The sequence below is a fragment of the Lipomyces tetrasporus genome (genome assembly GCF_029532465.1).
Source record: "Lipomyces tetrasporus strain NRRL Y-64009 chromosome Unknown POJ06scaffold_5, whole genome shotgun sequence".
Classification (NCBI taxonomy): Eukaryota; Fungi; Ascomycota; class Lipomycetes; order Lipomycetales; family Lipomycetaceae; genus Lipomyces; species Lipomyces tetrasporus.
The window spans coordinates 754,058-778,789 of NW_026611600.1; the positions used below are offsets into that span (position 1 = coordinate 754,058).

Sequence of the window (24,732 nt, forward strand, 5' to 3'; positions counted from 1 at the left end):
GCTCTGCAGTCTGGCTACTGGAAAATGGAAATGGGAGACCAATCTAATTGCAAAAATGCTACTGGACCAACAAAACAACAAAAATTCAACAAACACATGTATATACATTGCCAAAACCGAATTACTCCCAGTACCCACGTCCCAATCACAAACGAGATCGATTCTTCAACCCGTCACCTTTGACGGCATGCCACAATCAGAAGATCCGTAGCCTGGATAAGTATGCTCGACAGTGCTTAATATCGATTTGCATATCTAATTGCAATGCTATAACCACGTTAGTCTGATTGCCATGGACAACACACGCTCAAATGTTTAAATGGAAACATACTCTTTCCACACAAACGTCCAGCCCATGAAGCCACCAACAAGAGCTGCCCAGGTAGTCAAAACCTTGGCATATCTGACCGTCTGCGAATGCGCCGGGTCAGAAAAAATCAGCGGGCGACGAAATTGGAAGAGAACGTTTGACGTGGATAATTTTAGCGGCGCCGATACGGCGTGGCGGGATGAAAGTGCGATATTGCGGAGAAGAAGTGTTGAGCGCATTGTAGTTGCTATAGATATCGAGAGTGTATGTGGAAGAGGTGATGTGGAAGAGGTGAAAATTGATTTTGTTTGTCGTTGAGTGGAGATGAGAAGAACCAGAAATACACTGCAAAGTGATGCTGCTGTGCAATAGAATTTACAGAAGGATGAAGGGGGGGTATTTATCTTCAGTAATATGGTGTGCGTCTGTCTCAGTCAAATGGTATGATCATTGCTATGCAAAAAAATCAGAAGACAGTGACTAAAATCAAAACAAGCTAACAAATTATTGCATGCAAGTTAACTAGCTGGTATGTCTGTTACTTGGCGCGTGAGCTAGAAAGTCGAACGTGCGCGTCTGGTGATAGTGATGCCGTGGTGTGAGGTGTGCAGTGGTGTGTTGTGAGCTGACTTGCCACTGCTAAGAAGCCGCGATAACGTCATGAAAGTATTCTATCTAACCTCGCGCATGTGGCAGCCGCACTGTCTCGGTACCTAACACTTGTGCAAGCATGTGTCAACATCGAAGAATCAATCGACTAATTTTTGACGACTCGCGACCGCGACCCAGAGCTCTGGTCCGAGACCAAAGTCTGCGCCGCTGCGGGACACTGGGTCCTGAATGATTGGCCAATGCAAGTTAGACAGGATTAGTATTGGTAACTCAACTAGCAGCATAAAGACTGAAGGTGGTAATAGCCCTCGATGCTGAGTTCTTGCTTTCAGAAAGAAATTGGATTATTAATGACTTGGTGGTTCATGCGATCGTATTTATAAAGATAGGTTCTCGCAAAGGCTGCCCATGCACAAACATCTTCAAGGCAGAGAAACTGGAGCAAATACAACGGTAAGCAAAGAGATTTGTGCTTGCCACATCGAACAGGCAAAAGTTGATTGGAAAAGAAGAATCCGGTAATGGCACCTCCGCGGGCGATATTGCCGGCGATTGTCCCGTGTACAAAAAAGGCGTGCCAGGGCTCCCATTAAAGATGACACTCAAGGTAAGAACGCCTCAGGGCACGCGGAGAAGATCATATTTGACGACGAATTGACTTCCATAAGACCACAGCGGGCTTGCACCGGGGAATCAACTCGAGCATTTTCTACTTCAGTCACCTGGCCAGCCCAAGACATAGTAAATAATTGCACTCTGCAACTCTTCCTTTAAGCTGATGCCACAACCACTACCATACATATTCTTATCTACATTATAAGCACCAATAAATTCGCCGTGTACGTTATCAATTCTACCTCAGGTACCGGCATTTTCCACGAGCAGAAACGCACGCTTTAATGCGTTCCCACATATGTGAGGGCTTTACAACGCAGCCAAAACTGCATCAACGCCGGAACCAGCAACCTCACTGGCGTCCTTCTCAACATACTTCACAACACCCTTTGAAACAATCATCGCATATCGCGCGGTACGAGTGCCAAACGCGGCGGGTAAATCGAGGGAAAGACCAACCGACTTGGAGAACTCGGCTGCAGGGTCAGAGGCAAAGATGAAGAATTCGTCAGTCACACCATTAGCCTTGCCAAAGGCACTGGTTTAGTTAGTACTGATTTCGGTCAACAGTACAATGGGAGGAGGGTGAGGAGATTACCTTTGGACGAATGGGTCGTTAGCCGAGAGGACGATAACGGCGTCGACGCCCTTGGACTTCAACGATGCGAATTTCTCGACATATGGAGGGATGTGGTTGGCGGTGCAGCTACATCACATCAGTACTAGTCCGTCTAAATCATGCAATTGAGTCTGCTCACGTAGGAGTGAAAGCGCCGGGAATTGACACGATAACGACGGTCTTATCGCCGAACTCCTTGTCGAAATCGAGTGGAATAGGAATACCACACGCTGCACAATTCATTAGCACACGATAAGTTACGCAGAGACTATTTGCGATATGCAAAATTGAGGCACATCAGACGAGCTGGGGCAAGATCGAATGACGTACCTTTGATGTCAGCGGTATCCGGTGTGTAGGCGATGTAGAGGAACTTAACACCCTCAGGAAATTTGTCTTGTCAAACTGTTAGTAATTTTAGCACGATGAAAGTGCATGTATCATCTATGGATTATGAACAGGATGAATTGATTTGTCTGGGATTATGAACAGTTCCGATCGAATTCCGAAGAACAGAACCCAATACACCCCCCAAAGATATACATACCTCCAGCGGTAAGAGTCATTCTCGAAAATTAGCTATAAATTCCTTTAAAGGTAATCCAATAAACCGACCCTTAAGTCTGCAGAACGAATCGTGTAATCGAAAGTATCGAGAGTTGGCCAGCCAGCCAGCATGTACGGGGGGCCATAATTGGCGGAGTGGGATGCAGCACGGGCCAAGGCCCGTGGATGGCGACGACTGCGAATTAGGCAGCCAGGCTGCATCTGGATGACGTCGGGTATTCCTCGAAGCGACTAACGTGATGCCATAGCGACAGCATGCGATATATTAGGCCTGTCTTTCGAGCGATGGAGATCGGCAATTTGAGTCTGTGCTTGGACGAGAAGTGACATGTTACAGACAAGTTGTTGGCCCCGCGTTGAAGGGAATTGCTTTTGCTACGTGTAGACTACAGTACAACCTAGAATGCATACAATGAATGGCAATGTTGCAAGTGGCATTCATTGGCATTGAAGCTGATGTGGGACTATCCAATCACAGCGGATAGCTAGCTACGTTCACCTCGGATTGCAACATTACCAATGATCCAGAGCATCTCGTACTCTAGGTTCGTCCGTCGCTCCTTGCAGAAACTATTGTCAATCGCCAAAAAGTCGACGAACAACACTCGGCAAATGAGGCATTTGACGCTGGTTCATCTGCAGGAGCAAGAGCCATTGGCTCTTCGGGGGACAAATTCGTGTTTGGAGCGACTCCCATTAGTTCCTTCTCTCTTATTGGCTCTTCTAGTGTCTGCCAGTGCCCCATAGGCAGTCGGTCAACAATGCGAGGTTTGTGTAATTCGTTATCCGTCTGATACGAGTTTTGCGATTGTTACTGTGCTCGAATCAGCTACTTATTCAGAGGTCAGACTGAGTGAGCATTTACGAACTCGATTGAAATGTGGCTCTTCCAATTGCAACTTACGACTCATATATTATTAACGGCCCTTATCTCGAGCGACCGAAGATCCGACTGTCTCTTACTAAACTCATCAAGCGATTAGATAAATTCTGACCAGCTTTCCACAGGCATATCCGTGCAGCTATTAATGGCGGACACACCTTCCACATACAGCTGGAATCATGAATAATCGAGCTGGAAGCGTGGATATAGGCAAACAACGCTTAAGCCTAGAACTGAAATTCTGGGGATTCATCAGGTTAATATGATCAAACATGGGCGATTGTAAGAGTGCATAACAGTGTCGACAAGGTATGAGATTCTGTCTCGTGATTGGATCCGATGGGTCCCGTTTTAAGTTGGAAACTGCCGGCCAGTCTAGACCGACGATAAAGTTAAGAGTATGAAACAGTCGCCTGATCATGCCCCTTCTACAAGATTAAGAGAAACAGGCTAACTAATGAAACTGGGATTAGAGTTTGAAACTTGGTCATATTTATTGGAGAAATCTCGCACTCGCACGTCCCTTATAGCCGGTGGTTGTCCCCTCAGTATGTTCAGTTCCGAGACAAGCCGGCCAGCGTCTCGTAATCAGGTCCTATATCCTATTGGCACAAGTCGCCGGAAAAACTCACACCGAGGTTAAGTTGTCACTTCCCCACTGTCAACCTACCTCGAGCAGGACCAAAGCTTAATTTACTGACTTTGATTAATATTGCAAATGTATATGCATGCCGGTCTTAAGGGTTTTTGCTCAGTTCTTCTCGGCGTGAAACAGAGGTTGGCAAACAAGTTGGCACTACTTGGCGTTGATAGAATCTGAACGGTGATAGGATATCGTTCGCGACAGAATAGTTGGCCAGGTTGTATGGATGTTAGCTAAGGTTGCCTGTATCATATTACTCATGAAAATCCCCCACAGCGAGCGCGCGAGTGATCAGTAGCCACCAACCTTAATGTCAAATAGTTACTGAGACAAAAGTCACTTAAAGGACCCACCAATTGGGCAGCGATCGCGAGATTCACTTCCACGGCGTGTGAAGGCAAATCAAACTGGATTGCATATCACAAATCACAGTTTGGACGGAGAGTCTCCGAAATATACGGTGCAGGTGTTATAGTTTGGGAGGGCGGTCTTGTTTAGAAAAGCTTTCCGTTGCCACCAAGCTAAGCTTCATGCGGAAACTATCCCACAAAAGTTAATCTACGTATCCACGCGACCGGTACGCGAAGCTTTCTAGCTTCAAGTCTAGTAACCGCTGGATAATTGACTACGATCATTGAGACTATAGTTATGTCAACAGCAAGAACATAAGTTTATGTGAATGTTGCTACTAAGATGTTGTTGTCATTGAATTGTTCGTCTTGAAAGTGGTCAATTGACAGTGCTCACGTTGTAGTCAGCCGATAATGCCCTCAGGTTCCTCCGAAACCCAAGTCTTCCGAGATGAGCCCCCACTCTGAATATAGTTTTTCCGACTGCAACCAATTTGTCTCAACTGCTCCGGCCAGTGAGACATATGTCCTCGCCACAACTTTGGATGTCCAACATATAATCACTCATGCAATCGCACTAACCGTTAACAGTAATCTTCCTCGGGTTCCGTTGGTTCAAGCAGAGAAGTTGGCGGCAAATTGCGAGAGTTATCTCCTCATTGGGACACCTTCACTCCACATCAAAAGGTGCTTTGCCGCCGCAGTGCAACATGCGCGGGGCTTGGGGTCAGTCCCCGTGGGGAGACAACGATTAGTGTGTTAAGCGACCCTATATAAAGCGAGTCGGTGACCTACTAGTCAACTGGTAGCCCTTTCCGTGCAGAATTCTGAAGGCCAAGTCCATTTGCTTTGTAACGCAAAGGTAGTACCATAACACATCTCTGAGTTCACTCAGTATTAGAACACATCTTGTGACATCACGCTGTAAGTCTTTGAGTCTTGATATTGACAATCGGCACTGACATTTAAAGCTATCATCATGGTTTCTGAAAAGCCAAATGTCGAGTCTGCCAAGGCCGACGCCAATATGCTGGAGTTCCAGGAAGACTGGAATGTCGATGCCGAATTGGAGTTAATGGAGCTCCAGCTGGCAGAGGCCGACAAAATTAAGCCGTGGCTTAGTATTGAAATCAAGTTCACTAAACCCGAATACTTTACTTGGTTGCTTGTTGGGTTCGCTTCAATGGGAGGCCTTCTTTCTGGTCTAGATCAGTCGCTGATTAGTGGAGCGAATGTCTACATGCCTGAAGATTTGAATCTCGACTCTAACCAATCCAGTTTGGTCGATTCTGCCATGCCGCTCGGTGCTGTTGGAGGTGCTTTACTGCTTTCTCCAGTTAATGAGTGGGTTGGTCGCCGGAATGCCATCATGGTAGCATGTTTCCTTTACACTGTCGGTGCGGCTTTGCAAGCTGGTGCCATCAGCTTTCCAATGATGATAATTGGTCGCCTGATTTTGGGTGCTGGCCTTGGTCTCGAAGGAGGTACCGTCCCAGTCTACGTTGCTGAGTGTGTCACTTCCAATCTCCGAGGACGGTTGGTGTCGTTATATCAATTCAACATTGCTCTGGGTGAGGTCCTCGGCTACGCTGTGGCTGCTATTTTTATCAACGTTAATGCCGGATGGAGGTATATCTTGGGGTCTTCATTGATCTTCTCGACGATTATGTGGGCTGGACTGGTCTATCTGCCAGAGAGTCCTCGATTTCTAATGCACAAGGGCAAGACCGTCGAAGCTTACTCTATTTGGAAGCGAATTCGTGACATGAACAAGATGGAATCAAAGCTCGAGTTCTTCTCAATGAAGAGATCGGCTGAGGAGGAGCGCATTGAGGAGAGTCGCGCGAAAGGTAGGATGGCATGGTTGGACTTTTTTACGGTGCCTCGATGTCGACGTGCGGTTGTGTACGCCAATATTATGATTTTTCTCGGCCAGTTTACGGGTGTGAACGCCATTCTCTACTACATGTCGGTCTTGATGAATCAAATTGGATTCAGCAAAACGCACAGTGTCTTTATGTCGCTTGTCGGAGGTGGTGCTCTACTGATAGGTACAATCCCAGCACTCCTCTGGGTTGACAAGACCGGAAGACGATTCTGGGCAATTGTTACACTTCCAGGTTTCTTTATCGGTTTGCTTCTCGTCGGATTCAGCTATTTGATCCCGGTCGAAAACCTTCCCGCCGCAGAAGGAGTTTACATTACAGGTTTGATTCTGTATATGGGTTTCTTCGGCTCTTACGCGTGCTTGACATGGGTCATCCCGGCAGAGGTCTACCCAACCTATCTCCGCAGTTATGGCATGACAACGTCCGACGCTATGCTCTTCTTGTGTGCTTTCGTGGTTACGTACAATTTCACGCGCATGCAGGAAGCCATGTCTCGCATTGGTCTTACCATTGGTTTCTATGGAGGCATCGCTGTGTTGGGATGGTTTTACCAGATTCTGTTCATGCCAGAAACTAAGGACAAGACCCTCGAAGAGATTGATATTGTGTTCAGTCAGCCAACTGGCCAGCTGGTCAGGCAGAACTTGCATAATAGTGTGGAGACGATGAAGGATTTGGCGCATTTCCGGTTTAGGAAGATTGCATTCGGGGAAGAATCTGTGAAGAAAGAGGAAGGAGCTGAACAGGCTTAGCGGATGTTTTTGCCATTCGCGCTACCAACGGAGTTAGGGTAATCATTGTCTTTAAAATAAAGCTCTTTGGCATAACAGTGAGTCTGTTATTCGAATAAGCGTAGTAAGGTTAGATCATGGATTGTTGTAGTATATCTATCTAGAACCGGACTCGGAAGGGTATTACAGTCTAACAAGCAATAGAACTTGATAAAGGACCACAAGCAATAGAAACCAGAAATGGTGATCTCTGAACCAGACGCTTGCAAACCATTAATGACTAGTCTAAGTTATGGAATTCGTCGCTGAGGAGAGGTTGAGCTTCGCGATCTAAAATGCATAAATCCACGCGAATCGTTAAAGTTTAATGTGCCCCTGACTCGGACCAGCACAGTCGTCACGAATGTTCGAGAACCTCAAAACCTCCAAACCCTAAACCATCACTGGCCAGGTCCGATGAAGGTGGGTGTTTAGTAATTAAGTATTGACTATTGAGAATGAGGATTTGAACGACAGGTGTGTACGCTGACAAAGTGGTCTATCGATCAGTGGTCGTCAGGTTAAGGCGATACAGCGGGATCCAACTTGATAATATTTAGCCGAAGGCAGTTGAGTTCGTGATTTACGGCATATTATTCTAGCTTTGCGACATTTATGTCCCATATGGTGGGGGTCTAAAGTCAACAAATTACGGGGCAGCGTCGACGAGAGGAGCTTTAGGTGACAGATGACGTTGTCAAGACATGGGGATGAGAACGGGCCATAAGCTTACGAAATAGATAAAGGGTTTGGGCTTGGACGGGACGTTGTCAGACAACAGTCTAAATTGCTCACGGGCGAATGGGATCCTTGATGAAACCTCCTCTCGTCATTGAGAAGCCACGAATTCCGGTATGTAAATGCAGTAAAGGAAGTAAGAAGACAATCCTGGAGGAGCAGGGCGGGGCATCATTACAGCTCCGGGTTCCTTTCTGTCGGTCTGTGATTTTGTGGCTTTGCTTTGTTTCGCTTCCGGCAATCTTGTAACTATCCCTTCCCGGACGTCGAAAGGAACTTGACGAGGAGCATCCATCCTTCACCGTGACATGCCCTTGGCGTACGCGGCTACAGTTTGTAGTACGACATCTCAAAGTAACGGAGGTGATTCGGATCAAGAGCAAACAGTGGCCCATGTCATTCCCAACTGACATCATGCACATCATTTTAGAGAGCATCTCGGAGAACATGCCGACATGTGGGGAGGGCTGGAACAAGTTGGTCTTGAAGATAGGGGAGTTGTAAGGCTAATTAGGGGCACGTTGGAAGAAATATCGTTTCAGCGGTGCAGTCTGCGACCTTCGTGGCAATCTAATGGTCTAGCATAGGCCTTCTGGCAATCCTTGACGTAGAATGGCAATGTGGTTGAACGGATCATACACTCATGCAAACCTCGGAAAGTCCCAGGTTCTCCGCTTGCGCAGTAGTTCATTACAAGATTTTACTGCATATTAGAAGTTTCATAAATTTATACCCGAATTACTTTATACATCTATACCTTTGTCTATTCGGACTGGGAATGGCATATATCTCACGTTGAGTTGCCGACGTTGTAAAGGCTCAACTCGTACACGCAAACCCTGACACTAGTGGGTGGGCATCGTCAATATTATTGTCCCCGCAAGCTACGCTACTTAGCCTCCCACATTCAGCAACAACTATGCGCCGGTTGCCTCCTTCAATGCTGCTAATAGTAGCTGCGCTTACATACCACGTACTGGCACGCCAAATTCCGTTTCTGGAAACTAGTCCAGACTCGCCAGAAGCGCACGCCACCGGATTCCAACTCCGACATGTCTTCGACCACGGCAGCGGCACCAACGCAAACCTCCACCTGCGACTCGATGTCCCGGCATCCCATGTCTTCGCAACCGGTGACTCTAAATTCTACCTCTCGTCCGTCTCCCAGAACGTGACCCGACTCTCGCAGCGCGACCCAGATTTCATGGAATCTTACCTGGCCTACACCAGTCGTCCCAACGCTATCAAAACAACCGACTTTGACTGGATCCACGAACGTATCCGCACGCCCAACATTTCCGACCCAGACACGCTCGCGACACTGGCGCGCATGACATCGGACGCGTACGTCGCTGTGCCGGAGTCGAATGACTGGGTTGACGTCGGCGTGCCGTTCAATGAATCTGGCGGGTTTGGGTGGGACTCGAACGGAGTCCGAGGCCATGTCTTTACGGATGACGGGAACCAGACCGTAGTCGTTGCTATTAAAGGGACAAGTGCTTACTTGTTTGACAGTGACGGGGATACTAGGGTTAACGACAAGATCAATGTGAGTTTTCGGTTGTGGGAACCCGAATTCGGCAGTGTTGAACGTTGCTGACCTGATGTTAGGATAATCTTCTGTTTTCATGCTGCTGCGCGCGCATAAGCTACATGTGGACAACTGTCTGCGACTGCTATCAGAAATCCTACACTTGCTCACAGACATGTCTCGAAGGGGCGCTGTACGCTGAAGACAAGTACTACCGCGCGCTCCTCGATATCTACCGCAACACAACGTCTCTCTATCCGAACTCAACGATCTGGCTGACCGGACACTCACTCGGCGGGTCAATGGCAGCATTACTAGGCCGAACCTACGGCCTGCCGACGGTCGCGTTCGAGGCACCGCCCGAACGCCTCGCAGCACAGCGCCTTCACCTGCCATTCCCGCCCGTGCCCGCCAACGAATCGACAATCTGGCACTTCGGCAACACCGCCGACCCGATCTTCATGGGCATTTGCAACGGGGCTTCGTCGGCATGCTGGGTAGGCGGGTTCGCAATGGAAACTCAGTGCCATTCTGGTCTTGAGTGCGTGTACGACACCGTGCACGACAAGAAGTGGCACGTCAGTGTGAGCAGCCACCGGATCAGTGCCGTTATTGACATGATCACGTCGTATAATACCACGGCCACGTGCGTGGAGAGGTCTGATTGCCAGGACTGCTTTGATTGGAACTTTGTTTAATTGGTTTTGTTTTCCTGTTGCATTGGAGTTTTGTTGGAAAATGGTTGGGATGGTATACAGAGTATTTTAGGCGTCGGGCTATGTCTTTGCCACATTTATAAGCGATCTTTTTTTTGCTTTTAGTACGAATATATTACAGCTACTAAAACATATACTAGGCACCACTCAATTTCGTAATACACAAAAAAAAAACCCATAAGTTTTATTTTCACAGTCAAAATAAAAGCTGAAGAATTAAAGCGGGCCATTTCCCATATCCCAAGTAGTACGTTAACCGACTTTATCGTTTATAATATATGATAACAACTAAGGTAGCCCTATTATTTCCATTTACTGACTTCGTTACTTTCAAATATATTCCCTCTCGTCCTTTTGCACATAAATTACGTCAAATGCGTATCCCAGAAGACCGCGATGTCACTTCGGAGACAAGCGAAGAAAACAAAACAAAAACTAATGAAAGATTACCCAGCACCAACTCCATACAGTTTTAGACGTAAACAAACAAAGACTTAAATTTTTACCCTATTCGCGATCCGTTCAGAAATCCTTGTCCCGGTCCTGTAAGCCTTGGACGGGATATGGATTGTACATGCCCTGCATCCTCGCGTCTCGCTGCATGCCGAGCACGGCGGCAGCTCTTTGTTGTTGCTGCTGCGAGATAGCGGCAGCGACGGCGCGCTGCTGGGCTGCGGCCGCGGCCGCAGCCAACGCATTTTCGTCACCGGCCAGATCGTCCACGCCGGCTGGGTGGGAGACTTGCTGGGGTGCGCTCGGCACGACTGTCCCGGGGTCTTCGGGTGCATTCAGGCATGCCTGGATGAGGTTCTTGCCTTCCGCTTTTGTGACGAGGGGTTGTAGTTTTGGAGTCGTGAACGTGTAGACAAGGCCGGTTTCTGAGACGACGAGTAGCAGGACTTGCGTGCCTGTTAGGACTGACAGTTCGTAGGCCTTTGAGATGAGGTTAGCTTAAAATTCAACGACGGACAACCTGCTCCAAGAATCACGCAAAACAGAAAACAGAGCGCAAACGCGATATTAGCTATATGGAATATAATAATAGCACCCGAGTCGACTAGGACATCTGAGGTTGGCCGGTAGGCGCGGACGCGTGAGTCGGATTAGGAAAGCACGCGTGGTCCCGAACGGGAGGAGATGACAACAAACTACCCTTTTCCCACCATCACAATTGGCCTGCACTCGATTCACCCAACCATTTCGCCATCCAAGGCGAGAGAAGTGCAAAACAAGTAAAACCGGAATCTGACAAAAATAGAAAATACCTTTTTCATGATACCAGCCTTTCGCTTAGAGAACGTGATGTGGCGACGAGACTTGTCGTCGATGAACTTGATCTCGATTTTGCGCCGCTCACGCCCCGGCTTGCTTGTTTCCTCGTCGTCGTCGTCTTCCTCTTCCGGGCGCTGCTGCTTGGTCTCTGCGATCGATTGTGAGGCGCCCGCGTCGTCCTGCAGCATACTCTCGTCTTGCGTCTGTTTTGGCGGCATTGTGGTATGCGGGAGAAGTAGATCGTGATTATGTGACGAATGGTGCACAATGCGGGTTCGGGTCGCAATTCGAGGGTTGTTCACACGGTAGTTTGCGGCTTGGGAGCTAGTCGGGCAGCTTGGGGAAGGGTCGAGCGGAGAATGTGCAAATCCGTATGGGGGCAGGCAAGCGAAGGGCTCGGATTGGGAAGGTGCAGAGCAGGATCAGGAAGGAGGAGAGGGGCGGAGGGCAGGAGGTGCACAAACACGGAAACACAGGGCTGGGGTTTCCAGGATTCATATTACGCCTGCGTGCTGTGGTCTGCGCCGGATGGCCGAGGTGCGCACAGCGACGGGGCGGTTATGCCGCCAGCCCCCCCTCCAAGAGCGCTTGCGCCAGCACGCGGCAATCATCACAGGCTGAACCGAACGAACGTGCCGCCGCTTCCGAAACATACAGATGCAATCACAAGTAACTAATGCAGCTGCAGGCGTCAAACCGGCACGAAGTGTAGAATCAGCTCGACCGGGGGCAGAAATGGCGACGACTAGACCAAAGAGTGACCCGTACAAGCTGCCCGCCGGCCTGGGATACTGACGTACGCCAGATACGGCGCATTCACACAGGTGCAACTTGTTTGTGCCAGATAAGCCGCGGAGATTACGTACACTTGCCTAAAGCCAGTAATGTACAAATGTCCGCCAATTGCAGCGAGCCGTAATCCGGTCAGAGGCCCTCCAACAGTGTTCTTGGAAATGGTGTGAGCCGCGAGATGGCGGTGCCCAGCTCATCGCACTATGATACTACTGAGTTCTTTGCCAGTGGCTGCGCATCTTCTGTCACGTTCAATTAAAACCTGAGACCATGCCAGGAACACAACATGGATGCTAGAAGCCTTCCAACTAAGGAATGCGGCAAAGTTTACGTTCAATCAGAGGGTATACAAAGGACCAGGGTTTCATTTGTCAAGGCAGCTGCAAAATTACAACAAATGCATTCTACCACTCTCGCATGTACCAAGCAATACTAAAGAATATAGATATATATATTACGTTAAATCAAGGGATAGATATTATATAAATCAACCAAAACACAACCCTATATTACCAAAACGCAAACACACGGAATAGCACACCTACAAAACAAATAAAACACGGAAATAATTCCGAACCGACGTTTCATAACATATTTTAGATTCGCCGATGGAATGATCTTATGTGTGCCGATGAGACACGGGTGCATGGTATTATGTATGGCGGTCGAGGGAGCTTTTGTTGGCAGGAATTAGAAAAAGACGTGGTGGGCAATGCAGGTACTAGCGACAGGACACCGCTTAGTACGCCTGTCTCAATTTTCTTCTCGCGTCAACTTTCTTGTAAATGAAGAGACTGAAGAGGCCAATGCCTAGGAGATAGTTAGCTATCCGCGTTATCCGAACGACGGGAATAATCACGCAATTTCGAAAGTAATAATTCTGACATACCAACAACGCCGAGGATGCAGAAGACGAGAATAACTCCGGGAGGCAGCATTGCAATTTATGTCTGCACGATAAACAGTCAGCCAATTTTCGGACCAAAGCACACCCCCATCACCGCATTAACCACTGCAAACAGTTCGACAGTGCACGGATCTAAACAAACAATGGACGTACAGAGTAAGAATCCGTTAACAACAAGAGATAAGACTACTGACGGAGGACAGAACGAAGGAAGAAGAGAATGAAAGAAAGAAAGTGAAGATTGTGGACGGAGCGAGCAATAAATAATAGACGTGCGCCCAGCACACCCAACGCCGAGCGGGCAAGCCACCGCGACGCCACACATTGCAAACCCGTTAAGTGCGTCTGCCCCGTTCGGCTTCTCGCGCCCCGTCTTCGTTGCGGGTGCACCGCCAAATACACTGAGCCGGAAACGTATTGGACAGGGGGATTGAGTTCTGAGCCACTATTTTCTGCCGACTCAAGACTTGTGAAGGCTGCCCCAGAAAACCATTCGTGCGGTCTGTTGTCAAAGTATGGCCAACTGTGGTGCGCAAAGCACGCGGCAGTCGCGGAAACAAGATTCGGCGTCATTTGCTCGCCGGCGATTGGCCCGCTGGCCAGGCCGGATCGGTCGGCCCAACTCGAACAGAGTTCGCATGATACCACGCAGTAGCCAGACTCCGACCGGGCCCCGACTTGTTTACGGAAGTGGTCCAAGCCGCCGACTCCGGCTAGAGTTAGACTGCGTGCCTTAATCAAAACACAGTCGACAGCAAACAATAAATACAGCCAGCCTTGCCACCGGCGATTTAGCAATCCCACAATCCAGTCCTGTCTGACTGCAGACCGGCTCACCGACTACTCATGCTCGACCATGAGCCATATGCGGTTACGTCACACAGGCAGCATGCAGGGTGGCTTGGGAGCAGTTCTCCTGCCGAGGAGGCTTGTCAGACTATGTCGGTGTTAGCCGTAGTGCAGAGAACATTTCAGCTCGGAGCGTTATTGTATAATCCGTTTGGCCCTACTACGTTCATGCTACTTAGAATTAATTGATTATTCCGCAATCGTTGGTTCCGAGCGGAGCTGGGAAGGCTGGTCGTCGAGGAGTGGGTTGAGTTGTGTACGCGATAAGTTCTGGCTGCAGCGAGTGAAGACGGGTATGCGGGAATTTTTGTAGCAAGCTAGCGAGTAAAATGAAGCATTCCAAGGGGTAAACAAAACCCCAAACGCAAATCATCTGCGATTGCTTTTCTTGGACGTCTGAGACGTGAAAATAAGTTAGATCATACATACTGCCCATCTACTTTGCAAACTCGCTTGCCGCGGTCGAATTGGCTCCTAAGAAGCGGTTAGTTATTCCCGAACCAGAAAGCTGTCGTTGTCACGTAGGGCGGCGTCGGTCATTGGCGCGGCTCTAAAACGCCGGATTCGGCAGCATTGCAGCAGCCAGCTGGAGAATCTACTTATATATACGCCATTGCCCGCGCGAAATACTACGACGCTTTGATCGATTTGATGGCGGTGAAATGTTTGGAGATGCCAATTTGCTTTTGAATTGGACAGGCTGTCACTTGCTGCTTTATCGACAACCAGGTCGCTTAACCATTCTCGGCAACGATCGCTCAGTTGCAATCGCTGCTTGTCAATATAGCCAGTCGGACCTAACATTAAGCAGCAGAACCCGCTCTTTCAGCGAATTCTTTTGATATGGTTCTATTTGCTGAATGCGCCAGTCAAGTGCTCGCTAAAAGCACAGCTCGTTTATTCCACGTTGAGGATTGGCATGATGAGCGGGCGTATATTCAGCAAGACGTTTGTGACTTATTACCCGCCCCTGACTTGCCAGCGGTCGCGTTTTCAACAGGGTCGTTAGCCACGACATGGCGTCATTAATTTGTTTCGGAATAAGTGACGTCCAATAGTAATGAAAAATAGGCGTCGATAGAATGCAATCAATCGGAACTTAGTTATTAACTTATTAGCTTGTTCTACAATAATTCGCTCGGTTGAATTCTGAGCAATAATAATAAAAGTAGTCATCAATTTCCGCAACCACTCATTAATTTGTAGACCCGCCGCAAACAGTAACGGCGCGGACAAGATAGGCTTTTGAAAAAAAAGCCGGGTAATGTCCGGCATTCCGGAGACGTCAGCCTTTGTTAGTGGACGTTTAATGTCCGCTATCAGATCGAGCTTGCCTAGACAAGGGTAGGCCGCCCTGCAGCGACTGCAGTGCAACTTTGCACGGTGAATGGATGATGGCAATGCTGGTGATGGACTGTTCGCTGATGATGACGATGATGATGATGATGATTGTTAGTTGTCAAGGGGGATGGCAGGTCTTGGGCCGCACGTGGGTGTGAGCACATTTGCTTTTGCTTGTGCCATTGTTTTTGTGTGGGGCGTGGCAGTTCAAGCGTCGCCGCGCCAAAGCTTAGCCTTCTGCGCACAGATCGTGTGGGCGATGTGGATGATTCCCACCAAGGGCGAATAAGCCGTAAATCGCGCAGCCTTCGCTAATTTCACTACAGCAGCCACCAATAATCTGCCATAATAACGATAGCCCGGCACCTGTTCGATTTGTCCAGCCGGCACTGGGCTCCCTGTGACAGCAAGTGACGTCCTAAATATGAATCCACTGACACAAACCATAAAGAACAATTCCAACCCGACCGATGCCAAAATGACAAGATATCTGATCTGGTCCAGATTGCGGGCAGTGCTTGGGGGGGTTGGAGGGACTGGCGTAACCAGCAGACTATTTAAGCTTTTTGTTGTGGGCTGCGCTGTCGCCCAGCTTGCGCGTAATTTCTGAGTCTAACGAGCCCGCGGCGGGTCTTGTCCACTTGTCGCCATTTTGCTTTGCCTCGCCGCGCCATCGTGCCGGGTCGCTCTGGCGCTCGCCCGTCGCCCGTCATATCGCCATCGCCCCATCATCATCATTTTTGTTTCCTTTATTCCCCCCCTCCCCCCCAACTCACTCCTTGCGCTTTACCACGCACTCAGAGTCTCCCCGTCCAGCACATGAAAAAGGCTCTAGCCCGTCTGCGGCCGTCGCTGTCCGCGCTGGCCTCGCCGCTGGCTGGCTTTGACGAGTTCTACATCGTCCTCGACGAACCACACCGCGTCTGGGCTCCCGGCGACTCTGTCTCTGGCGCCGTCGTCCTAGACCTGCCCAAGCCCGTCCGCACCTTCCAGCTTCGTCTCCGCCTGCTCGGCCAGCTCACCATTCGCAACCCGCTCGTCAAAGGTCCGTCATTCCGTCATGTACTCTGCCACGAGGAGATCGTGCTCTGGGACGCTGGCGAACGCGACTCCAGCGACGAACGTGTCGACGACGTTGACGTCTCGGCCGTCGATCTCGAGGCAGAAGCAGCCGCCGCCGCCGCCGCCGCTGCATCCATCGAATCCCGGGTGTCTGTATCACCGCCAAACGGTTCAAGCATATCGCCTGTTGAATCCACAGACAGCATAGAACCTGTCCGGCAAAGCAGACGCGACAGACTGCTCGGCTCTGTCAGACGGATAAACAGCTCTCAGTCGGTACCGTCGACTACGTCCACCTCGGCCTCGTCCCCTGTCAGGCGGCTTCCAAAGGGCGAGCACACGTTCGCGTTCATGTTCGAGTTACCGGCAAAGGGCCTCATGACGTCGCTGGAATTCGAAAAGGGCTCGATCGTGTACATGCTGACGGCATCCCACCACCGGCCCGGCCCGTTCCCGCCTATAACATGTCATAAACTGTTATCGCTCCAATGCCCTCTCGACGTCGCAGACCTGCCACCGCCAAAACCGTCGATGCTGTCGGTCGAGATTCAGAAGAAGAATCGGCGGCGAGAGCGCGGCACCGCAACTGCAATTGTCGAGACTCCCGCTGTCGGATGCCTGCGCGGCGAAGTCGTGCCTGTCAAAGTTACCGTGCGGCACGTCAGGGAGGTTCGCAACGTGACTGGCGTCGTCATAACATTGCTCCGCATATCCCGAGTCTGCGCGCACGACCTCGAGCCGCTCTCGTTCAGGAAAGATCTAGTCCAGACCGTCGCGCCGCTGTACATCGACTCGCGAACGCTCACGACTACAATAACGGCGAATATTCGAGTGCCGACGGACATTTTCCCCACGATCGACGAGTACCCGCTGGTTGCGTTCAAGTATTGCTTGGAGGTTGTGCTGGATTTGTCAGGTAAAGTCGATCTGCCGCTGTCGCAGAATGTCGTGCATAGTGCGGCTGCCGATACAACGCCTGGCAATGCTGCAGATTTGGCGTCGCGCCCATATGTCGATACCGAGTTGTTGAAGCGGATGAAAGGCGTTGTTAGTTTGTGGACCGAGATCGTGGTTGGCACGGAGAGGTCAGAACAGATCAAACTGAGGCCGACTAACGGGCCGGCAAGAACCAGTACCAACACGACCGTGAAACAAAGTATACCGCCGACGCCGCGTGAGCAGCAGCGAACAATTCGAGCGGTCACGCCGACTGAAGTTGAGACTCCGCTTGTGCGGGCGTCGTCGTCATCGCAACAACCAGTCGTGCCAGAATATATGTCGGCTGAACATATATCGCGGCCCCGGGCGATACCGATTCCTGATGCACTGTCCAATGATTCGAGAGCTATGCCACTCTCACCTCCACCACCGCATCCAGACCATGACGAAGATCTGCCGCCGCCGCCTCCTCCACCGTTATCGCATCCAGCTGCGACTGCCGAGTCGGAGAAGGAGCGACTAGCGCGTATGGAAGAAGCGTTGCTGCCGTCCGCACCACCAGTCGCGTCCGGAGCTGAGATTGAACCCGTCATTCCGACGCTAGACGACATCGAAATCGCCGGTATCGAGGGCGCCGAGTCCTCTTCCTCTTCGGCCGCTCCACGTCCTACAGACAAACTAGAGCACGAGAGAGTGCGATTACGGCATCTCGAAAGCGCACCGTCAGCATCGACAAGTGCAGCAGAGCAGTCCGACGTAGCGCCAGGCTACTACGCGACCGCTCCGCCCCGGCACCACATCGAGGCATACGGAGATGAGGCAGACGGCTCAGGCTCGGACTGCACGTCGGAGGAAGGTGAAGGCGACTGGGTACCTATGTACTCCCCCAACGCGGAAGAAGAGTATGTGTCCATGGGTGGCTATCACCATTACATACTCGGCTACTCTGGAAGCTACGACATCAATGACACCACGAACGTGCCATACGAGCATTCTGTCGCGCACAATTCGGATTCAGGAACTCCTCCGCCAGTGTCGACCGCGACAGCTGCGAGCGCTAGCTCTAGCTAAGCGCGGTTTCTGTTATCGCATTTTGATCTATTTGGGACCGGTTATGTTTATTAGCTATCGATTTAGTATGATATGGGTATTTAATGTTAACGGTGTTATTTGCTTATCACGGTGTCTTGGATTCGGATCTTTGGGTTGTTAGTTTTACAAATTGTTGATTTAGAGTGTTAGACTCTTTACATTCTCTATAATGTACTGGTATTGGCAAGTACAGGAGAATATATTTATCATATAGTTGTGTTATGGATAGGAATTCTTGCTGTATCTATTATGACCGTATTCTTACTGTATCTATTATGACCGGTATTTGGAGCATCTTAGCAGTCTAGCTCGTTGTACAACATACATATTTGCCAAATTGCCGTTCCCATGCAACGTATATATTTCAGACCATTTATATCCAAAAATCACTCTTCGTCTTTTTCGTTCGGATCAGGCACGATGAACGCACCGCCCAACAAAATCGCCGGCTCGTCAATATTGTTGTGCTCGTAGCTCAGCACGCCGATCGCGCCGGCCTCGAGCAGCAATGCAGGGTTCTCGTGTATGCTCTTCCTGACCCACCGCATAGCTAACGCGCGGAGGATGTGTCCATGACCGACGATTAATATGTCCTTGCGCATGTCCTTTTGGTGGGCTCTTTGCAATTCTTGCACTTCGGCGATGATGTCGTCCAGTCTGCGTGTGATTTGCTCTGGCGATTCGCCGTTCTCGCACCCGTCCTGCCAGATGTTCCACACCTTGTCGCCGGGATCGAGTCCGCGTTCCTTCCTCAGCTTTCGGATCTGGGCCGTCAACAGGCCCTCGTAGTCGCCGTAATTCCACTCCTGCACGCGGTCGTCGACGGCGACCCTGTCAACACCGCACTTGTCCGCGCCGACGAGCAAGTCGAACGTGCGACGCGCGCGGAGCCGCGGCGAAATGAATACTTTGAGAATATGGCGCGGGTCGATCAATCTATCCATGCCGACCATCGCGCGGCCGGTTGCTGAAACGCGACGCTCGCCGTTGGCCGTGAGCGGCAGGTCGGTGAAAGACGTGTGTTGTCCGGAAAGCGACCATTCGGTTTCGCCATGGCGGGCGATGAAGACACGTGGTGTTGTCATTGTCGGTTCTGACTCGGTGTGGTGGTGGTGGTGGGCTGCTGGCCGCAGTCGACTAGACGGTGGACTCGAGCTGGGTGTTTATAGTGCAGTGATAGGCATTGTGCGGGTGTGCGTTCGTCGCCCCGGCGCGGCTAGCCGCGGATGACAGTCGCGCGTGGACGAATTGTGACTCGGTTTGGGTGGAACGTGTTTAATATATATATTTATCATGCGGACTTGGTGACGACTTTACGTTCAGGTTATAAATAAAGGACGCTACGGATTGTGTGAATTTGCTCTAGATAAGGAAACAATACGACCCCCTCATCCGTGATTATCCCGAACCACAGCGATAAGTTCGTCAGTAGGATGAAGCGACTATTACAAGTAACGTCAATTACAGTAGAACAGAATGTCTATCAGTGATATGCTTGCTTGATAGCAACGGCAATGCGTAGATTTGCTCCTGTAGCAGAATAGTAGCGGCGGAGACTGTGATCGCCCGGCATCTGACTGTCCAGCGTTAGTCGGACCCCGACCAAAACGCAGCTTTACTCGTTGCATCACGACGTCTCGACCGTGTTCAGCTCTCCCACCGTCCACCAGACCCAGTGGTCCAACGCAATTGCCCCCGTCCTACCGTTTATTTCACAGTTAGGTTGCTCTTATAACAAGTACGGATCTGGACAAAAGCATGGGCGCATCAGAATCAAAGCCAGCCATGCAGCGGACTTTTGTTCCCGAAGTCCCCGTCCAGTTTTCTCAGGACTTGATCGAAGTAATGGAAGAAATCCCTGAAGTATGTCGGACTTATTTTGTCTCTTGACACCGCCGGTGGCAACTATTGGCTTGAGTGAGCTGGTGACAACCCGACGAGTTTTTGACTGCTAACGACAGCCATTGTGTGTGTTTTAGTCCGACTTCACCCGTTTGCAAGACAAGGCACTCAAGCTCGAATCTTCCGTTTCGTCCGAGCTCGAAAAAATTACGTCCGAAGCGCATGCGATCCTGTCCGCATCCTGGTCGGCGTCGGCGTCAATGCCGCCTGCAGATCCCGAATCACTGACTTCACCCGCACTCCTGTCCGACATCGAGACGTTCAAGAACCACCTCGTCGACCGCAAACACATGCTCGAAAAAAGGGCCGAGTTAAGCAAGAAGACAGGGTACGAGGCGCCGCGGGAGAAGTTGATTGAGTGCTTGGCCAAGAACGATAGGCGGCCGCTGATGTGCTTGGATGAGTTTAACGCGTTCAAGGAAAAACTGGAGAGCACTATCGCCTGAACATGTGTTAGGGACGAGCGACCGTGGATTGTAGATTGGAGTATTCTGTACTTAGGCATTAGTGTGGTGCGGGTTGTATTTATATATCTATGTTGTAGTACACCATACAAAATTTTTGAAACGAATCCTACATCATTTATCATAGATGCACAATGCAAAAAACTGTCGCTGCCTCAGACGTCAATGCTGCGGTACAACAAAATCAGCGCCGAGTCGCTCTCTCCGCCGCCGGCCATCGCCTCAATCTTGGACTGGTCGACAACGGTGACCTTGTCATCATTAAACCGCCACCATTTCGGTTCCTCCTTCGACCCATTGGTACCTACAGCTCTTGCCTCTGTACCGGCGGCAGCGGCAGTCTCCTCGGGAACCTGCTTGGTCCAGCACTGATAATGACCCGAGTCAGCAGACTTGCCCTGATGCGAAATCACGCCGATAAGCTCATACAACCCTGTCACGCTCGAGCCCTCGTCCGCTTTCAAACCAGGGTCAACTGCTGCCTCAACTTCGGCCTGCAACTTCGCAATTTGATCTTCATTCTTCTCGACCGTCGCACCCGTCCCAGTGCTCGTACCATCAGAAGCGCCCTCGTCAGCGAAAATCGTTCTCGCGCGCTTTGCTGCCCGGACATGGTCCTCCCTTGCTTTCCGCAATTCACGGACTTTATCCCTCACGTTAATCAGCTTCTCGCGCAGCTCGTCATCGCACAACTCACTAACGTCGAGCTCAAACGGGAACGTCACTTTACGCAAAATCTTGGATTTCTTGCGAGTATCTCTTCGCCAGTAAAACCGCATGAAATGAACAGTCAGATATTTCGGTAACCGAGTGATTTTCTTTTCGAGCTGGAACTGCGCATTACGACCCAACACATCTGAATTTTTCTCGATTGTCTCCTTTAATGAAGCCACAAGCCCATTTCGTAGAAAGTTCGTCTCACCCGTAATATGACAGTCTAGTTTCAGGAATTGCTCAGATCCCGTCGTGGCAGGTTCTGCGTCGGATTCGAGACATTTCATGCTGGTAGAGAAAGTGCCGGTCATGTACTTGTCGACAAAGGAGGACGCGGTTGGCGATGATTGCTTGAGCGACCCGTTGATTACGGATAAGATTTGAGACCACGCTTCTTCGGCATCTTGTTGCTTAAAGCGGCCTTCTTCCTGCTCGGCAAATTGTGGGAATACGATTCGAAGCGTCTATCGTCATTAATAATCGTTTGGCAATATAGCAGATACTAACGGCGACATACCTGAAGAAATGAAAGCGGGTAGTACGCGCTCGTCTGCTGCTTCATATCTCGGTACAGATCGCGCAAGCTTTTTGTTAAGGTAGATCGTCCGCCAAGCGAAATCGACGCCGTTACTGCACCACTTGTCGAACTATCAAATCTGAACCTATTAGCAATCTCCTATTAATGTTCAAGTGACTAAACGTACTTGTTAAGCTCCTCGCTTAACTCAGGCATCAACCGCAGACATTGCAGGGTCGAGTTCAAGTAGCACGTATTCCCAAGATTAATCAAACCTATCGGTGATTTCGACTAGTTCCCAATCAGAAATCACATGCCTTATCCATCTGGAGAGCGGGCACACTTACCGTCTGAGCTAGTTGCTGATCTGTCATGTCCTCCACAAACGTCATCTTTGCAGAAGGCTCCTTAGGCAACTCGCCCGCCGTACCAAGCATCATCAGCGTCTGATTCGGCTGAAGCCCCAAAGTGTTTAAATCCGTATCATTCTTGAGCTGACCGCCCTAAATCTCGCGCGTTAGCATCATCTGCTTTTCGCCATCTCATCATCTATTCCCTGCATCCTCCATCACTTTCCCACTTGATCCCGAAAGCAATTCAAGGTCATGTGTACCTTCACAAGAATTTTCTGACGATCAGGATCAACGCCAGTTAAGCTGTATAGCTGGAACTTGAGGACTTCGCCCGGTTCATCGAGGTCGACTTCGACATCATATTTCTTGCCTGCATGGCGAATGACGACTTGTCATCATGTTAGCAACCCAGCCATATTACCAATAAGCCACAACTATTTCAATTAAGCAAATCACAATAAAATACTAACTTGGAATAACGGTCATGTCGTTGGTATCACGCTAGATCTAGAGTTGGTTGCGGTGTGGGGACAGCGGACTTGTCGAGAAATGTCGAAATCTCGAGATGATCCTGGCCGATGCTCGCCGCATCACGCTATTCTTTGCCGGGTGACAAAATTGGCGGCGAACCTCACGACCACTCAACGGCGGCTACGTACTCTCTCGTTCAGCTCCACAGATCACTTACTCTCGCATCTGCAACGCACCGGATTCGTCGTCATATATAATGGCATGTACTGGCCTGATACAATTGGTTAATTCAGGTTGCTCGGACTTCAATTGGCTACGTGGAAGCCACCGTGCTGACGTGTAGCTGATTTCAAGCAACCTGAGAATTGATCGTTAGTAGTTTCAACTGACATGACGAACTAACGGACAAATAGTCTCAATCATTACGACCTTATCTTGACTGCGTGCGGAGCTCACTGACGGCAGCAATATGCCTAGAGAATTTCTCGTCGCAGGTCGTTGAACGACACAACCGTCCAGAAGTCGAAGCTCAGTAAGTGCCTACCGCGCATATTCACATCTACCGCCGCGAACATCACACAATCTAATCCGAAATTTAACACTAGAACTTCCCCAGAACTCCTACTGAACCCCCTTACAATCTCACGCAACGAGAACGAAAAGGTGTTGATAGAACCAAGCATCAATTCCATCCGCATCAGCATCAAGATCAAACAAGCAGATGAGATCGAGCACTTGCTTGTGCACAAGTTTACACGGTTTTTAACCGGTCGTGCTGAGGCGTTTATGATTCTGCGGAGAAAACCAGTGAAGGATTATGACATATCGTTTCTTATTACGAACTTCCATACTGAGCAGATGCTAAAGCATAAGCTTGTTGATTTTATTATTCAGGTAAGTTGGATCTCACGTGTTGACGGAGTGGATTAGATTCAGTGTATAGTATTAGCTGTATACTGACGCGGTTGGTAGTTCATGGAGGAGGTCGACAAGGAGATATCAGAGATGAAGCTCTTTCTGAACGCACGCGCGAGATTCGTTGCCGAAGCTTTCCTTACCAATGTATAAACGGAAAGAATAGTCACAATGTATTGAGCTAAATGAGCTGGTCGTGTTTGACGAAGAGGTCTGGCTGAGCATTGAAGTACAGCCGAAGGGGTAATGTAAATTACGGTGGCCGTGCATGTGCTCTATGACGGCACTTAGAATCAATTGAACTTCTGGTCAGAATTAGTTGACCTGTCACAATTATCGTTTGCGGCATTAGGAAGCATCAAATGTCCGGGCATGTCAAGTGTTATGTCAACAAAGTGCCGTGGTGCTATCTCAATAAGTCCACCAAGAATCCCACAACCAGACAAGCTATAGAATGGCGGTAGTCATGCTGTGGTGGAAGCCTTTTGCATGCGCGATGTTATACAATGGTGCTAATGTAGAATATGGATCTAGTACGATCAAGATCCAGCGCTGATGCTATTGAGAATACAACGGGTCTCAATCCGAACGTCCACGTCGCAGGATGTAAACTCTTAGTTAGATGTAGTTAGATATTGTTGCCGGTGTATCCTCCGCTATGATAATGGCGGACTGCGGTTATGGCTGCAACAATGGTTGCACAAGTGTGCGGAAATGCGTTACCTCGACAATACTAATTCATGATTAGGGAATCCACATTTAAGCAGATTAGGATATAACTAGACAGTAGATCAATTATTTCAAATGGTTACAAACCGTGGCGTATTACAAGAAGGTTAGCAGCCGACCTCTGCGCTTCAATGTTCGAAAAGTTGGGTCTGGTACCGCTAATGGCGTAT

General features: G+C 49.6%; 9 protein-coding genes across 9 annotated transcripts; 5 read left to right on the top strand and 4 right to left on the bottom strand.

Moving 5' to 3' along the window:
- Positions 1–1,679: 1,679 nt before the first annotated feature.
- POJ06DRAFT_104675 (Redoxin) lies at positions 1,680–2,982 on the bottom strand. The gene is made up of 5 exons (XM_056183964.1): positions 2,704–2,982; positions 2,487–2,552; positions 2,296–2,386; positions 2,136–2,243; positions 1,680–2,075 (listed from the first exon to the last, which is right to left on the bottom strand). The coding sequence occupies exons 1-5, from the start codon at positions 2,720–2,722 to the stop codon at positions 1,847–1,849; spliced, it is 513 nt and encodes a 170-aa protein (XP_056043906.1). The 5' UTR covers positions 2,723–2,982; the 3' UTR covers positions 1,680–1,846.
- A 2,465-nt stretch (positions 2,983–5,447) lies between these two features.
- Positions 5,448–7,538, top strand: POJ06DRAFT_104830 (uncharacterized protein). Its single transcript, XM_056183965.1, has 2 exons — positions 5,448–5,523; positions 5,571–7,538. The coding sequence occupies exon 2, from the start codon at positions 5,579–5,581 to the stop codon at positions 7,238–7,240; it is 1,662 nt and encodes a 553-aa protein (XP_056043907.1). The 5' UTR covers positions 5,448–5,523; positions 5,571–5,578; the 3' UTR covers positions 7,241–7,538.
- Positions 7,539–8,655: 1,117 nt separating this feature from the next.
- POJ06DRAFT_222616 (Alpha/Beta hydrolase protein) lies at positions 8,656–10,349 on the top strand. The gene is made up of 2 exons (XM_056185658.1): positions 8,656–9,545; positions 9,608–10,349. Exons 1-2 carry the CDS (start codon positions 8,916–8,918, stop codon positions 10,223–10,225), a joined length of 1,248 nt encoding a protein of 415 aa, XP_056043908.1. The 5' UTR covers positions 8,656–8,915; the 3' UTR covers positions 10,226–10,349.
- Positions 10,350–10,742: 393 nt separating this feature from the next.
- POJ06DRAFT_104847 (SRF-TF-domain-containing protein) lies at positions 10,743–11,932 on the bottom strand. Its single transcript, XM_056183966.1, has 2 exons — positions 11,509–11,932; positions 10,743–11,176 (listed from the first exon to the last, which is right to left on the bottom strand). The coding sequence occupies exons 1-2, from the start codon at positions 11,731–11,733 to the stop codon at positions 10,766–10,768; spliced, it is 636 nt and encodes a 211-aa protein (XP_056043909.1). The 5' UTR covers positions 11,734–11,932; the 3' UTR covers positions 10,743–10,765.
- A 4,236-nt stretch (positions 11,933–16,168) lies between these two features.
- On the top strand, positions 16,169–18,728 carry POJ06DRAFT_252774 (uncharacterized protein). The gene has a single exon (XM_056187562.1). The coding sequence runs from the start codon at positions 16,224–16,226 to the stop codon at positions 18,474–18,476; it is 2,253 nt and encodes a 750-aa protein (XP_056043910.1). The 5' UTR covers positions 16,169–16,223; the 3' UTR covers positions 18,477–18,728.
- On the bottom strand, positions 18,680–19,918 carry POJ06DRAFT_105053 (histidine phosphatase superfamily). The gene has a single exon (XM_056183967.1). It carries the CDS (start codon positions 19,580–19,582, stop codon positions 18,884–18,886), a length of 699 nt encoding a protein of 232 aa, XP_056043911.1. The 5' UTR covers positions 19,583–19,918; the 3' UTR covers positions 18,680–18,883.
- A 189-nt stretch (positions 19,919–20,107) lies between these two features.
- Positions 20,108–20,971, top strand: POJ06DRAFT_252776 (uncharacterized protein). The gene is made up of 2 exons (XM_056187563.1): positions 20,108–20,360; positions 20,477–20,971. Exons 1-2 carry the CDS (start codon positions 20,256–20,258, stop codon positions 20,843–20,845), a joined length of 474 nt encoding a protein of 157 aa, XP_056043912.1. The 5' UTR covers positions 20,108–20,255; the 3' UTR covers positions 20,846–20,971.
- On the bottom strand, positions 20,972–23,036 carry POJ06DRAFT_252778 (uncharacterized protein). The gene is made up of 6 exons (XM_056187564.1): positions 22,918–23,036; positions 22,708–22,835; positions 22,442–22,597; positions 22,282–22,385; positions 22,095–22,233; positions 20,972–22,041 (listed from the first exon to the last, which is right to left on the bottom strand). The coding sequence occupies exons 1-6, from the start codon at positions 22,931–22,933 to the stop codon at positions 21,019–21,021; spliced, it is 1,566 nt and encodes a 521-aa protein (XP_056043913.1). The 5' UTR covers positions 22,934–23,036; the 3' UTR covers positions 20,972–21,018.
- POJ06DRAFT_268056 (uncharacterized protein) lies at positions 22,997–23,986 on the top strand (the record flags this gene model as incomplete). Its single annotated transcript, XM_056189286.1, has 4 exons — positions 22,997–23,056; positions 23,332–23,450; positions 23,524–23,812; positions 23,891–23,986. The coding sequence occupies 4 exons, from the start codon at positions 22,997–22,999 to the stop codon at positions 23,984–23,986; spliced, it is 564 nt and encodes a 187-aa protein (XP_056043914.1).
- Positions 23,987–24,732: the final 746 nt, after the last annotated feature.

Coding starts and splice junctions, on each gene's coding strand:
- POJ06DRAFT_104675 (XM_056183964.1), bottom strand. Junction 2,387..2,486: donor GGATACCGCTGACATCAAAG/GTACGTCATTCG, acceptor TGAATTGTGCAG/CGTGTGGTATTCCTATTCCA. Junction 2,076..2,135: donor AACGACCCATTCGTCCAAAG/GTAATCTCCTCA, acceptor TAACTAAACCAG/TGCCTTTGGCAAGGCTAATG.
- POJ06DRAFT_104830 (XM_056183965.1), top strand. CDS start 5,579: ATGGTTTCTGAAAAGCCAAATGTCGAGTCTGCCAAGGCCGACGCCAAT.
- POJ06DRAFT_222616 (XM_056185658.1), top strand. CDS start 8,916: ATGCGCCGGTTGCCTCCTTCAATGCTGCTAATAGTAGCTGCGCTTACA. Junction 9,546..9,607: donor GGGTTAACGACAAGATCAAT/GTGAGTTTTCGG, acceptor ACCTGATGTTAG/GATAATCTTCTGTTTTCATG.
- POJ06DRAFT_104847 (XM_056183966.1), bottom strand. CDS start 11,733: ATGCCGCCAAAACAGACGCAAGACGAGAGTATGCTGCAGGACGACGCG. Junction 11,177..11,508: donor AGGCTGGTATCATGAAAAAG/GTATTTTCTATT, acceptor CTCATCTCAAAG/GCCTACGAACTGTCAGTCCT.
- POJ06DRAFT_252774 (XM_056187562.1), top strand. CDS start 16,224: ATGAAAAAGGCTCTAGCCCGTCTGCGGCCGTCGCTGTCCGCGCTGGCC.
- POJ06DRAFT_105053 (XM_056183967.1), bottom strand. CDS start 19,582: ATGACAACACCACGTGTCTTCATCGCCCGCCATGGCGAAACCGAATGG.
- POJ06DRAFT_252776 (XM_056187563.1), top strand. CDS start 20,256: ATGGGCGCATCAGAATCAAAGCCAGCCATGCAGCGGACTTTTGTTCCC. Junction 20,361..20,476: donor TAATGGAAGAAATCCCTGAA/GTATGTCGGACT, acceptor TGTGTGTTTTAG/TCCGACTTCACCCGTTTGCA.
- POJ06DRAFT_252778 (XM_056187564.1), bottom strand. Junction 22,234..22,281: donor TTAAGCGAGGAGCTTAACAA/GTACGTTTAGTC, acceptor TAATAGGTTCAG/ATTTGATAGTTCGACAAGTG. Junction 22,042..22,094: donor ACCCGCTTTCATTTCTTCAG/GTATGTCGCCGT, acceptor TAATGACGATAG/ACGCTTCGAATCGTATTCCC.